This window comes from Chelonia mydas, chromosome 19, assembly GCF_015237465.2.
Source record: "Chelonia mydas isolate rCheMyd1 chromosome 19, rCheMyd1.pri.v2, whole genome shotgun sequence".
Classification (NCBI taxonomy): Eukaryota; Metazoa; Chordata; order Testudines; family Cheloniidae; genus Chelonia; species Chelonia mydas.
The window spans coordinates 10,481,566-10,496,184 of record NC_051259.2 but is presented as its reverse complement, the minus strand read 5'-3'; the positions used below and the strand labels follow the sequence as shown (position 1 = coordinate 10,496,184).

Sequence of the window (14,619 nt, the reverse complement as noted above, 5' to 3'; positions counted from 1 at the left end):
CTGTGAAAAATCCAACCAACCCCTCCATGTAGACAGCGCCATGATATGGCCACCACCTCTCTAGGAGGTGGATAAACTATGCCGAGGGGAGCAGCTACACTTAAGCGCTACAGCAGCACAGATGCACCAATGCAGTATTTTAAGTATAAAACTGCCCTGAGCAATTCCTCATTTTGGAGCCATGGGGGAAGATCACCCTTTGTTTTTCCCTCCACTATCAGCAAGTCAAGCAGGCCATCTGGGCCCCAATGAATGGAGCCATGCCCAATGAGCCCAGCGAGCACATGCAGGGTTTTGAACATCTGCACAGTCTACAAGCAATGCCTTGTTTTAGAGGACTCATGTGGGTGGAACTTGGAAGAGCATGGTTATCTCCCCCTCCCGCATCAACTTGACCCCTGAAGGAAGATACGTGTGTGATGAGGCCACCAGGCTTTAAGAGACGATCCCAACCCTAGAAATGTCTTTTGCCATCCCTGCTATAACAGCATAGCACTGCCCACAAGAGTCCTATTCAGCCCGAAAGTCCAAATCTAGTGAGTCACAAGATTGTGTGAGGTAAAGCAGACTTCTCTACAGAATGGAATTTGAAAGCAGGTCATCAGCCCAGAGGCTTTTTATTTATGGAAATATATTTGCAGACCAACAGTTCAGCCAGCTGTATCATCACCTGCACCTTCTACTGCAAAGAAAAATCAAAGCACTTTGCAAACAATGGGTTCATTTCAGACTTAGTGTAAACAATGAAGTTGCACCTGCCTGAATTTAGCCCAGTAAGTGTCAACTCGTGAGGTAGGTGAATACTGGCCCTACATTACAGCTGGAAGAGTGTGGTAGTGAGAGGTTAAGTGGTTTCTCTGTGAAATTAGTGGAAGAACCAGCATGAACACACACAGTACTTAACACTTTTATACACCTTCAGAAGCACCATACAATCAGTGTGGATGCAGGCTCCCCTGCTCAAATCATGGCTTTAAAAACAAATTTTCTATTATGCAGCTGATATCCAAGAAGAGATTTGACCACAGGCAAAGCTTTAAGTGAAATGGAGACAGAATGTGGCTCTCTCGGTATTTTAAAAAGAGTTAGTTTGGCTGTTTGCTACTTTGACACACCCAAAAAGACTTCAGTCTCCACTGTCAAACTGGAAACAGCCAGATAGATTGGATATCAAGAATTTGCTATTCTAAAGCAGCAGCTTCCTTCTCCCAGAGTTACAAGATTTGACATCATGTGAGCTCAAACCACTTTATAGCTAAAGCTTTTAATTACAGCCAGTGAAGATTGCTTAGGAAACTTTGCCTGTAAGTGCAAACTGGGGCATTTGCAGATTTTAAGTGACAGAAAACATTTATGTTTGAAAACCAGCTACAGACCACGAGCAGTAGCTTTAGGGACGAGTGGGGGATAGGCTAAGACCTTCCAATCCAGAGTCTTCCTCTTTCTATACCTGCCCATTATTCATTGAGAGGGAGGCCAAAGGGAGGCCCATAGAGTTCTATAGCTTGGCCTGCAGCTGTCCCCATCTTGAGTATGGAGGACATAGCCCAGGAGGACAATGTGTCCCAACATTGGCTGAGGAGCCAGGATACAATGCACTGTCTCATGTGAGACCCCAGCCTCTATTTGAGGGATGTTGGTAGCTGCCTTTGGCAGGAGAAAAAGGAGCCAGTCACCACATCCTTTGTGCTCCTAGCAAGTTACTAATATATCTCTCAGCTAAATCCCAAAGATTACTGTGGCACTCTGTACTGCAAAGTAGCGCTTGGGAACCCCCATATTCACAGCCATAGGATTAGGATAGGTTTTGTACAATGCATGCCTTGTGAGGTATTTTAAAAGTCTTGATCTGCTGAACCTTAATATCCCGTTGGACCGTGTGTACTATCAGCGTACGTGAAGTTATCAAGTATTGCTGTACGTGCTACTGAAACGTGAGAGATTGGGAGATGCCCACAGCCGGCCTTTCTGTTGCAAGAAACGAGGGCCAGACAGGCATTGATGGCCCATCAAAGGAGAATCCACTCTCCCAGAAGCTTCTCAGAAAGTTCACGTAGGCAATGGAGACTGTCTGGCTCCCACATCACAGCAAGGGTCTTTCTAGCAGCTAGAAGGTATAAAAAGAGGTAGTGACATCATCACTTGGCTTCTCACCCCACCCCCAATCTGAACACCTAGGAAATCATCTGGAAGATAAAGACTTTGAACTAGGGAGATTGGTCCCAGGCTGGAAGGGGGTCTAATCTGTGTATTGAGGAACTGTAAGCGGTCTGTACCATCTGTTAGGGTAAGAGACTGTTTGATTCAAATCTTGCTTAGTCTGTTCCAGTTAAAAATAAATTTGCAGTCTAAAATTCTATTTCTTAAGTAACCAAATTTGATCTCTAGGACTGCTCCTTATAATCACTTAAAATCTATCTTTCTGGAGTTAATAAATCAGTTTTATATTTTATCTAAAAAACAGTGTTTTTAGCTGAAGTGCTTGGGGAATCTCAACTCAGATTACAAAGGCTGGTGCATGTCCACTTTCCTATGAAGAAATGGCAAACTTATTGATGAGTTTGCGTGGTCAAAGGGAACCTTGAGCAGTGCCAGACGGTATATTTCTGGGATTCAAGGCTAGGGAATGGGGCGGAATTGGCTGAGGCCCCTCTATTGATGGGTCATGCATGAGTGGCTGCGTGATCATTCATGTAACTCAGCTGGGTGTGTCCCTGCCTGTAGATGGCTGTACAATTGCAGTGCCTATCAGCAGCTTGTAGCTTGACATTAGCACCACAGTGCGAGAGACAGTCCAGGCTGGTGGGTTCAGTGGTCTCAGTCCAGGTTGGGAACCTCGTCACAATTACATAGGAAAGAAACCTGCTGGAGCTTTAACTGCTCATCTTCTCATCAGAAGAAATACCCTGCTGTTCACCTTCTAGTGCTTAGCACAGTATAGTTTCCCTTTACTAAAGAAGTGGGGTTGGCTGGTACATCTGAATCATTTTTCCTAACACCTCATGAATGAAGTTTGCCCCGATGCTCAACCTATGTTTCCCCTTTCACAATTCCATCCCATTGCCTCACCCTAGAGCCTTCTCCCTCCTTGACTTTTACATCCTTCTGAGGCTGCTCCCAAGCCTTTGTTCCTGGCTTTGCAATACCAGCCACTGGCCAGCTACCAATATTCAGATCGGATTTCTGGTAGTTCTGCATCTCGGCAAGAGGATAGGAGAACTCCTACCAGGAGGGAGTTTCTCATAAACAGCAGTACAAGAGATTGCAGCTATTTTACATATGCTGATAGTAAGTCATTATCCAATGGTCCTACTCTGGGGGGGGGGGGGGGGAGAGAAGAGAGAGAGGGGGGGAGGTGACCAGCCCTCCGTGGAGAAAGAAGTGGTTTGGAACCATTTAGAAAAGCTGGACGTGCACAAGTCCATGGGGCCGGATGCATTGCATCCGAGTGCTAAAGGAGTTGGCGGATGTGATTGCAGAGCCATTGGCCATTATCTTTGAAAACTCATGGCAATCGGGGGAACTCCCGGACGACTGGAAAAAGGCTAATGTAGTGTCCATCTTTAAAAAAGGGAAGAAGGAGGATCCTGGGAACTACAGGCCAGTCAGCCTCACCTCAGTCCCTGGAAAAATCATGGAGCAGGTCCTCAAGGAATCAATTCTGAAGCACTTAGAGGAGAGGAAAGTGATCAGGAACAGTCAGCATGGATTCACCAAGGGCAAGTCATGCCTGACTAATCTAATTGCCTTCTATGATGAGATAATGGGCTCTGTGGATGAAGGGAAAGCAGTGAACGTGTTGTTCCTTGACTTTAGCAAAGCTTTTGACACTGTCTCCCACAGTATTCTTGCCAGCAAGTTAAAGAAGTATGGGCTGGATGAACGCACTATAAGGTGGATAGAAAGCTGGCTAGATTGTCGGGCTCAACGGGTAGTGATCAATGGCTCCATGTTTAGTTGGCAGCCGGTATCAAGTGGAATGCCCCAAGGGTCGATCCTGGGGCCGGTTTTGTTCAATATCTTCATAAATGATCTGGAGGATGGTGTGGATTGCACCCTCAGCATGTTTGCTGATGACACTAAACTGGGAGGAGAGGTAAATACGCTGGAGGGTAGGGATAGGATACAGAGGGCCCTCGACAAATTGGAGGATTGGGCCAAAAGAAATCTGATGAGGTTCAACAAGGACAAGTGCAGAGTCCTGCACTTAGGACGGAAGAATCCAATGCACCGCTACAAACTAGGGACTGAATGGCTCGGCAGCAGTTCTGCAGAAAAGGACCTAGGGGTTACAGTGGACGAGAAGCTGGATATGAGTCAACAGTGTGCCCTTGTTGCCAAGAAGGCCAATGGCATTTTGGGATGTATAAGTAGGGGCACTGCCAGCAGATCGAGGGATGTGATCGTTCCCCTCTATTCGACACTGGTGAGGCCTCATCTGGAGTACTGTGCCCAGTTTTGGGCCCCACACTACAAGAAGGATGTGGAAAAATTGGAAAACGTCCAGCGGAGGGCAACAAAAATGATTAGGGGACTGGAACACATGACTTATGAGGAGAGGCTGAGGGAACTGGGGATGTTTAGTCTACGCAAGAGAAGAATGAGGGGGGATTTGATAGCTGCTTTCAACTACCTGAAAGGGGGTTCCAAAGAGGATGGTTCTAGACTGTTCTCAGTGGTAGCTGATGACAGAACAAGGAGTAATGGTCTCAAGTTGCAGTGGGGGAGATTTAGGTTGGATATTAGGAAAAACTTTTTCACTAGGAGGGTGGTGAAACTCTGGAATGCATTACCTAGGGAGGTGGTGGAATCTCCTTCCTTAGAGGTTTTTAAGGTCAGGCTTGACAAAGCCCTGGCTGGGATGATTTAATTGGGGATTGGTCCTGCTTTGAGCAGGGGGTTGGAGTAGATGACCTCCTGAGGTCCCTTCCAACCCTGAGATTATATGAGAGAGAGTGAGTGCGCGCCCGCACACATGCGCCTAAAACAGCTTTGCCATATTTTGTGTGAGCAGCTCTGGCTGTTGTCAGAAGGGACATTAACTGTTGCAGATCCTAGCAGTATGCATTCAGCAGTGTGCCAGACGCAGCCTTCGACAGCGCCCAAAAATTAACCATAATCCTGCAGTGTTACTGAAAGGATCCCAGGTAGTTTCCAGTATGGCAGGACGTGGCTAGTCCAGGTAGTATGAGAATTAATACACCTCACATTAGATGTGCTCTGGGTAGATCTGCCAGTGGTGGTGATTTGGATTAAGCTAGCAGTAGGAGCAGTTACAACCGACCTGCAGGGGGTCTTAGGCTTTCAGGAACGTAACAAGGATTGAACCAGATGAGCAGTAGAACCACTACCTAGTCAGGGGATGAATGTCTACAAGCCCTTCCACTGGAACGTTCCCTATACCAGATCACAGGGCTACGGATGCTGCTTGAGAGACATGGATTTTTTATAGACTTTTTCTAACGTTATAAAGAAACAGAAAGCTACAGAGAGTGTATCAGCGAGCAATGAAGTGAGTTAGTAACAGCATCTCATGACCAGACACCATCTGTAACCAGTCTCTAACATACACAATTCTGTGATTCTACGTTTTACGGTATCCTTCAGTAGGTTTTATCCTATTAGATGAGCCCCACTCTGCACAAATGTGGCTAGGAGCCCAAGCAATGGGGCCCAAGAGAAAGGAACTTTGTGGGGTCACACCCAAGTCTGGAGCCCATAACTTTGTATACTTAGCAGTACTGATGCCCAAACCCTGTGGTACGCTACGTTTGACAGCACACTCATTTCGTTAGCCTTCCACAAAAGGTGTCCAGCTTACTTACCACTTGCGCTTCATGTAGGCAGCGGCTCTGTTTCCATACAGCATGGCGTTGTTGGGTGCTTTCTGAACTGCTCTGCTGTACAGTTGGATGGCTTGAGTCCACTGCTGGCATGCAAATGCCTCATTGGCTTGCTGCTTAATTTTTTCCAGATATGGAGGCAGCTCAATCTGGGGACTGCAGGGATAGACAGGTGTGGGGTTACAATCACTATGGTAACACTGAAGAGATTTAACTAGACCAAATTGTTGAAAGTCTAATAGAAGAATTCCATTACACTGAAAAACAAAGGAATAGAGCCCACCCCAGTCATACTAAGGGTCCATCTTGTCCAGTATCTGACAGTGGCCAATACCAGATGCTTCACAAAGGTACAAGAAGCCACATAATGGAATAACCTGATCTTAGGGAAGTTTCTTTAGAAGCCCTGTTAGCTAGGAGTTGGCTTATGCCCTGGAGCATGAAAACTCCCATCTTTTTTAACACTAAGTAATGTAACAATAGGTGCTTTTATTATCTGTGTGAAGGGCTTAACTCTTCACTGAATTCTACTCGTATCTCTTTGCTTCAGAGATACCTTGCAGCGGCAAGTTCCACAGGTTGTGTGGTGTAAACAATATTTCTTTTAAATCGGTTTTAAATCTGCATTCAGTTACACAATTTTTTAAAGAGTCAAATAAGCTAGCTCACATGGCTGCACTAAGTCTCTTGACATTTCAAAGATTTCTGATGAATTAGCACCTTAAGCTAGTGGAACCCCCCAAAAAAACAGACATGTTCAACTTCACGTCTGCCTCTGCTTCCCCAACTACACTTAGTCCTTTTAAAAAGGGAAAAGTAGAGTAGATGCTGGTAATGGCAAAGAGCCATTCAACCCGGTCACCAGTTCAAATCCAGGCCAAGATGATCACAACTGAGTCATGACCATCCAAGGACTGTCCTGGGATCTGTGAACTGAGGCTGTCAAATCATCTCACAGCCAACAGGTGCCCAGATCACAATGGATCCCTTTGCCACAAAAGGGGAGAAGGGCACCATGGGGCATGGAGACAGTCATCTTTTTTTCCACCCCCACAAAGGCACTCCCTTCAGCTTAGAAGGAGAGACTGTGCTATGGATAAGTAAAGGAGGTCAGTTTCCACGCATGACAGGCAGTTGTGGATTTAATCAGCAATAATTCAATACATCCATAAAAGAAGAAAGATCCTGATGGCCAGGATTTCCCCATCATGCTCTTGGCCTAACCTGGCTCCAGTTTGCAGCCCATTTACTACCAGCAGCTGAGGGAATCCCAGAACAAAGCTTCATGGGTAATCTTTGCGTTAGTAAGTGAAGAAGAATTCCATTTCACACCTCAATCAGCAGCTTCAGGTCTCACTGGGAGCACAGGGCACAGAGGCACAGAGACAAAATCCAAACAAATTTGTCACCTCACCTGATATGTGTTCTTCCCTCAGACAATCTGAATCCGTTGCTGTGGAGATGGATGCCGTTTGACACTCCATTGGTTGATGTCTTTCCATTCTGCACTTCTGGGGGGTTGTAAAAAACTCAGTAAATTGAAGAGTAAAATCCTGCAATGGATTACACAGACTCTCCTCTGTGGGGTTGGGCTTCCTATTCCACCAACACAAAGTCAGGCTAGCAGGAGCCCAATTCAGACCAGAGGTAAGTAGCTACAACTCCACAGACTTCAGTGAGTCTGGTTCCTACCTCAAGGTATATGGAGGTATACACATTTGGCAGGGTTCGCTGCCCCCTCGGACATCAGCTACAAATACTCTGCAGGATCCACCACAACAGGTCTCCCAAGCAAGAAAGCTGAATACACCTACAGCTTCTCCAATCTTCTCCCGCCTCCCCATTCCCACAGAAAATGGAAGACCATGCGAAGGGCATTCAGTATCACCTTCAACAGACTGGGCCTGGGCACAAGCCATGACCCACTGTATTTTCCTCAGGTTAGTAGAGGTTTTAAGTTTATAGAATGGCTACGTCAGCTACAATGAACTACACCCCCCACCCCCAGACATCCTTACCTTTTTAATAAGTGACTAGGACACACTGAAATTAAGTTAAAGCAAAACATTGTAGAGCTAAGGAAGGTGGATGCTGACTGAAAAGCAAGAGAAGAAAGCAAGGGGATTGGAATCCTGTCTGGGCTCCTATCTAGGGATGTTCGCTTTCAGATCCTTTTAAGGCACGCGATAAAGTCTCATCACCATTAACCCTTTGGAAGCAAAGAGCAAAACAGCCACCACCACCACACCTGATGCTTTTAACTCTTCACCTTCCCATTTTAGAAGCTATCACAAATACGGAAAGAAGAACACTTGCCTCACATTAGGGGTAGGGAAAATGGGCTAGGGAGGGACATCACTAAAGTCGCAGAGGGGAATTTATGTCTGAACTTGGATTAGAACTCATGATCGCCTAGCTCCCAGTCCTGCACTCACTTCTAGCGGTCCTCTCCGCAGATGTTTTCCGCTTGGCTAGCGGTCCTAAGGGTTACCTGAGTACTAAATGATCCTCTTTTAGTTTCTGCTCCCTGGCCAACTTGCCTGAGTAGTTTAGTTGCATACAGGAGCAGCAACCAACTGATATCACAGGAGTGAGAGTGAGAGACTGACCAACACCCCTACAAGTATGGAGGCTAAACAAGGCTGGGAAGGCTCCGTGCCACAGTACAGACTGCCCCGGGACTGCCAAAAGGTTGGAGGGAGACACACACACACACACACACTCCACCACATGTATAGGTGCCCTCTCCTGGCAGTCTGCCATAGCATAGCCTTTGCCTCAATTTTCTGTTCCCTGACAGGGTGGAGTTGGTTTGTTACAAGTGCAGCAGAGGGCAGGCAGTAGTGCTAAGGAATGAGACGATTCAGTCTCTCCACTCTCCAGGCACCACAGCTCAGTTGTTTGAGGTACCTTTGGGTAGGGAAGAAAAGGAAGACCAGCAGTCTCATATTGATATTGTTTGAAGCCGTTAAGTCCTCCCTTACTCCTTATGCACAGTTTTAAGAACCCCTTTCCCCACACACCTTTTGGTATTTCAGTTCCTTCTACCCTGAGACACCTGTTTTATTGCTCGGTCGAAGGGTTTTGGAAGTCAGAGCATTAACAGCACTGCAGAAATAGCCTTGCTACTGTGCTGCCCTCACTCACTTTTCTAGTTCCCCACTCAGCTCAGATTTCACGCTGGAAAGCGGAATCGCACTGGGCTTTGCTCTCACTTCCCATACAGCAGCACACTTACCCCCTGAAGAGTGGCACTTCTTTGGCAGGAGAAAAGTGTACGGCCGCTGTTTGTAAGTCAGGTCAAACAAGTAGACCTACAAGGCAATGGGAGAGAGAGAGAGAGAGAGACACACCAAGGACTGAACGCACAGCCAGTGATACCATGGTGATGAGCAGGATAGAACACCCACCCAGCCAACTGCTTTGCTTTCCATCTACAGTATTACCGAGTTTGATAGAATGTTATTCACACACACACACACAGAGCAAGGAGACAACGGGCAGCAGTACCAGCACTGGGACAAGGTAAGAAGTTCAGAAAGAACGGTGCTGAGAAATGAGACATCTGTCCTACTAAGCTAAGGGCGATAAAGCCCCCTTGATACCAAACATACTACATAAGCAAGAATTGACCGGTGACTGAATCGTTAGTAAAGGCAAAAGTTCCAGTTACAATGTTAATAGGGTTAAAAAAACCCAACAAAAACAACCCACCGTGCACACAACCTACAAATTTTACTTCAGCCTGTACAAACAGGTTACTGAACCATTTTTGTCCTTGGGTTCATGACCTGATTGTAAACAATTAGCAGCGGAGAATGGGAAGCAAGTGGGTCACACTAGACTGAGGGAAAACCATCTTTAAGCAAAGGAAGACTCCCTTCTTCTAGAGAAGCCCAGAATTCTGTCCCGCAAAGCCCTTGGGCAAGAGTGCCTTGGCATAAGAACTGCCAGCCCAGATCAGACTCCAGGTCCATCTAGCCCAATACTCTCTCTCAAAGTGACATCATCTGATGCTTGAGAGGAAGGTGCAGAGAATGGCTATGGAATAACCTGCCCACAAGGAAAGTTCCCTCTAACCCTTAGAAGTTAGCTCTGCCAACAGGATTTACTTGTCTCACTGCAATCTAAACCAGCCCTCGATTCGCAGTTGATTTCTACCAGGAAGAGATTCACAATAGGCGTTACAAAGACCTAATGCTTAGACTGAAACCTGTCAAACATCCCAGGTGCAAGCCATTGTCTCTACAGGAAAAGAGTAACAGCCGTGTTAGTCTGTAGTCGCAAAAAGAAAAAAAAAAAAAAAAAAGAGTACTTGTGGCACCTTAGAGACTAACCAATTTGAGCATAAGCTTTCGTGAGCTACAGCTCACTTCATCGGAGCATATGCTTTCATGCATCCGATGAAGTGAGCTGTAGCTCACGAAAGCTTATGCTCAAATAAATTTGTGAGTCTCTAAGGTGCCACAAGTACTCCTTTTCTTATAGAAAAAGACAGCTCTTCCTCCACTAGATTCTACTATAGAACTAGCCAGAGGTGTCAGTATAGGAATTCATGCAGGTTTCCTAAAGCAACTCATTCCCAGGGCAGTCATGAAACAATTTCTGCAACTCTTCCTGATAAGCAAATGTCAACTGCAAAACCAAAGTGAAAATGCTACTCAAATTTAACATTACGCTGACCTCTGATGTAAGAGTGTAACAATTACATCCCTGACACAACAGTCACTTGAATCAAAGTGTATTACAGACACACACAAATTGCTCAAGGCATGATAAACTCTGTAGAATAATATATGGGTGAGTCAAGACATCATGACCCAGCTAATACAGTCTTATGTAAAGCTCTTATTCCTGAACTTCAGTTAGCATCCTACCTGTTCCCCTCCCATATTGACCAACAGCTCCGTGCCATCTGGACTGAAGGTGACGTACGTGGCTACTAGAACTCTCAGCCGGTTGTTGTAGTCCGGTAGCTTCACTGGGAGGTGCCCTGCAGAGGAGAAAGACAGTTTACTTGCTTAACTGGTAGCCCTCAATATCTTCTGCTCCACACTGGCCATCACATGTTGAGGGAGACTGCTGAAAGAGAGCACATGAATGAAATGCAGTCACATTCCAAGCTATTTCTCAGTTTTCTATTGCTGTATATAATAAGTCTTTACATGAGTCTCTGAGGGGCTCTAACCCAAGGCAGGAAGACTTGCCCTCAAACTTAAAGAAGCCCTTTTGCATGACTATGCCCAGGTATAAAGGAATCAGCCCCCGAAGACTGGTGTTTGCAGTCCAGCTAGGATCCAAAAGGCAGCCAAAAACTGCTTCAGTGAGAATATCCTGAAGCTCCAGTGATCCATGAATCCCAGTGGCTGACTCCAGTGAAAGACTCCATTTGAACTTCATTATTTTTCAGCTCTCTAATAATGTTTCCGTGTCTTGGCTCATTGGCACAGCAGAATATCGGCTTCTTGAACACATTGTGCATTAATTGCTCAGCCCACACATGGGTTCTCTTGCTTCAGATAGACCGGAGAAGGACTGAATGGCCAACACAGGAGGATTAAGAACATTAAAGGGACCCTATGGTGGGACCTTATTATAAATAAGGCTTTCCAGGGCACAATTCTGATCCTTTTTAATGGATTCGTTTCCCAGTCAGACTTGTAGCATTTACCTCCGTTTCAGTGCAGTGGTTCAGACCAATCTATATTAGGGACTTTGGGGGAAAAAAAACAAAAACAAAAAACCAGAGTGATTAGTGCTAGTGAAGGGCACAGAAAAACAGGTGCCCATTTCTCCACAAGACAGGTACTGAATGAAGCCAAGTTTCCCCTCACATTGGACCACAAATGCTTCCCCCTTGAGAGGAAAGTTTATAGTCTCTGTGGTTTATTCAGTTCTTGACTCCGCAATGAAGCCGACTACAAGGGGACAGCTGTGATGTAGGCCAGCCAACATACATCAGTAGACCCAGTTCTTTAGCAATCTATGTCAGGTGTGAACTCAACCCAGAAGTGAGGGGGGGGGGGAAATCTACATTTATCCAGTCCGTCCCCCCCCCCAGGTTAATTAATGCATCAGTATTTTATAGCCTTGCAGGATAGCAGAGCAGGACAATCCTGGTTTTCACAACATAGTAACCGGTGAGGCCTGGAGGCACATGCAACAGATTGTAAGCTCTCCTGGGCAGGGACTGGGTTTTTTCTGGTGCTGCATTTGATCAGTGACCCTGGTTCAAGGGTGGGCAAACTTTTTGGCCTGAGGGATACATCTGGGTATGGAAATTGTATGGCAGGCCATGAATGCTCACAGAATTGGGGTTGGGGTACAGGAGGAGGTGAGGGCTCTGGGGTGGGGCCAGAAGTGAGGCGTTCAAGTTGCGGGAGGGGGCTCTAGGCTGGGGCAGGTGGTTGGGGCACGGGAGGGGCTCGGAGTGCAGGCTGTGGGCGGCGCTTACCTCAAGCAGCTCCCGGAAGCAGTGGCATGTCTCCCCCTCTGGCTCCTGCGTGGAGGTGTGGCCAGGCGCCTCTGCACGCTGCCCCATTCGCAGGTGCCACCTCTGCAGCTTCCATTGGCCATAGTTCCTGGCCAATGGGAGCTGTGGGGGTGACACTTGGGGCTGGGGCAGTGCACAGAGCCCCTTGGCTGTCCCTAAATGTAGGAGCCGGAGGGGGGACATGCCACTGCTTCCGGGAGCCGCGTGGAGCTATGGCACGCGCAGTGAACCCTGATCAGATCCTGCTCCCCAGCAAGAGCTTGAGGGCCGGATTAAATCAGCCAGTGGGCTGGATGTGGCCTGCAGGCCATAGTTTGCCCCCTGCTACCCTAGCTCCTAGACACTGCCAGATAGAAATAATGGTCATATCAGGACAGTAATTGTACCTGCCACGTAGTACTGCGCTGCACCATCCGGAAGCGGTTTCTGCCGGTCACAGAACGTGTGGACTCCCGCCGAGGGATTCTGCTTCATGCTTTTTCTAGCCAGAAAGGAAAGTGGTTTTATGATTACAAACACTTAACTGCCTGAGTTCAACCTGCCCTGAGATATACTTTCTTACTTGCAAAGAAAGAATGTGGGACAGTTGAGCAATTGCAAACCTGCCCCAAGTCACCACAAGAGTGCTAAGCAGTTCCACTTACCTGTGTGTAAAGGATGCTGGGGGAAGAAAACTTAGTACCATTGCACAGCTGAGAAGGATGATCGCCAGCTCCTCTGGATGCCCCATTCCCACCATGCAAGGCCTCTTTCAGGTCTCGTGTTACTCACTTCCCTGTCGAGAAGGTCCTACGAGCGATGGTGGCCATTACCTGTGGTTGTGGATCATGCGTATGTCATAGAGCCGTACGAAGGGCCCACTGGCTCCCACCGCTAGGTAATTGTTATCCTGGGGGTTGACAGTGAGGCACTTAGCCTCCACCAGCTGCCCACAGTATTCAGTCAGGTCTATCAGGACTTCTGAGCGTTTGCTGTTCTCTCGCAGATCATACTGTCTACAAGGCAGAAGGGAGAGAGAGTTACTTAACCAGTGCCCAGGAAGAACCAACATAGCAACAGAAGGGAGTTTAGCTTGATCACCATGGAAAGCAGAGGAAGAATTCAGATACCGCCATGTTATTCCTGCTAAATAGTGACCTAGATTTTACAGAGGACTGGCTGGTGTCTGAGGAGGAAAGAGGACACCCTTCGCCTCCAGTCACACTAATGCTTCTAGTGTCCCAGGTCTACTGGGAGCTCCTTGATTTTATGAGCTAAGCCTTGACACCAGAATAACCAACGTTTTCTACTGACAAGTCTGTATTACATGGGAATTTATTTAGCACCAACAAGAACTCTGAGTCTTGACCTACCACACACCCAGGGTCCAGTATTAAGCCTGGAATAAATAAATTCTTTGAGGGTAGTATCTTTAGTTGTTCTAGAGTCTTAATGAGGGTTCTGGAGAGGAATCTCACAGGACATTGCATCTGCCTTCCTCTGCTCCTTCTGATGGAGATAGGACTGTTCTTTTCTCATCTCTCATTTTCTGTAACAGGAAATGCCCTCCCCATTTCCTCTATTTATGAAAAGATGCCCTTTATTTCAAGCTGAACCATTCAGGTTTTTGTTGTTTTTTTTTTTTTTTTTTTTTTTGGGGGGGGGGGGGGGGGGGGGAAGAGACTAGACCAAGCTCTTTGGGGCAGGAATTTTCTCACTATATATGTGTACAGCTCCTAACACAACAGGGCCTTAACCTGTTGGCATCTAGGCACTACAGTAATATAAAATATTAAAAACCTAAGATATGGCCTCTCATATCCACACAGCTAAAACTCGATTCCGAGTGCTCATCCTTCTTGCTGCCCTTGACAAATGCAACCTTGCCCCACTCATGTCCATTCAGAATGCCGCTGCAAAGATAATTTTACTAGCCAGTCATATCACCCCTCTCTGCATCCCTCCACTGCCTCCCCTTTCTTTAACTCAAAACATAAGCCAAGGGCTTTAACGTGGCTTGTGTAGTCACGGCACAGCACTGGGAGAGAGCGCTCCCAGCGCTCTTAAAAAAAAAAAAAAGCCACCTCCATGAGGGGCGTAGCTCCCAGCCCTGGTGCACTGTCTATACTGGCACGTTACAGTGCTGAAACTTGCATCACTCAAGAGGGTGTTTTTTCCACACCTGAGGGAGAAAGTTGCAGCACTATGAAGTGCCAGTGTAAACAAGCCCCGAGTATCTTCACTTTCAAGGTTCTTCTCAATCAATCCCACCCCACTTCTCTCTCATTCACCATTTAGCTGTCA

At 46.8% G+C, this 14,619-nt stretch overlaps 1 protein-coding gene across 6 annotated transcripts in view; it reads right to left on the bottom strand.

The window, feature by feature from the left end:
* The window catches only part of WDTC1 (WD and tetratricopeptide repeats 1), a 47,118-nt gene that overhangs the window by 9,001 nt on the left and 23,498 nt on the right, over positions 1–14,619 (bottom strand). For all 6 annotated transcript variants that reach the window (XM_043532291.1, XM_037881547.2, XM_037881544.2 and 3 more), the window contains 6 exons: positions 13,149–13,331; positions 12,723–12,817; positions 10,721–10,836; positions 9,082–9,157; positions 7,258–7,354; positions 5,826–5,999 (listed from right to left, as the gene is read on the bottom strand). In XM_043532291.1, coding sequence (XP_043388226.1) covers positions 5,826–5,999; positions 7,258–7,354; positions 9,082–9,157; positions 10,721–10,836; positions 12,723–12,817; positions 13,149–13,331 — 741 coding nt within the window. The remainder of the gene's footprint in view (positions 1–5,825; positions 6,000–7,257; positions 7,355–9,081; positions 9,158–10,720; positions 10,837–12,722; positions 12,818–13,148; positions 13,332–14,619) is intronic.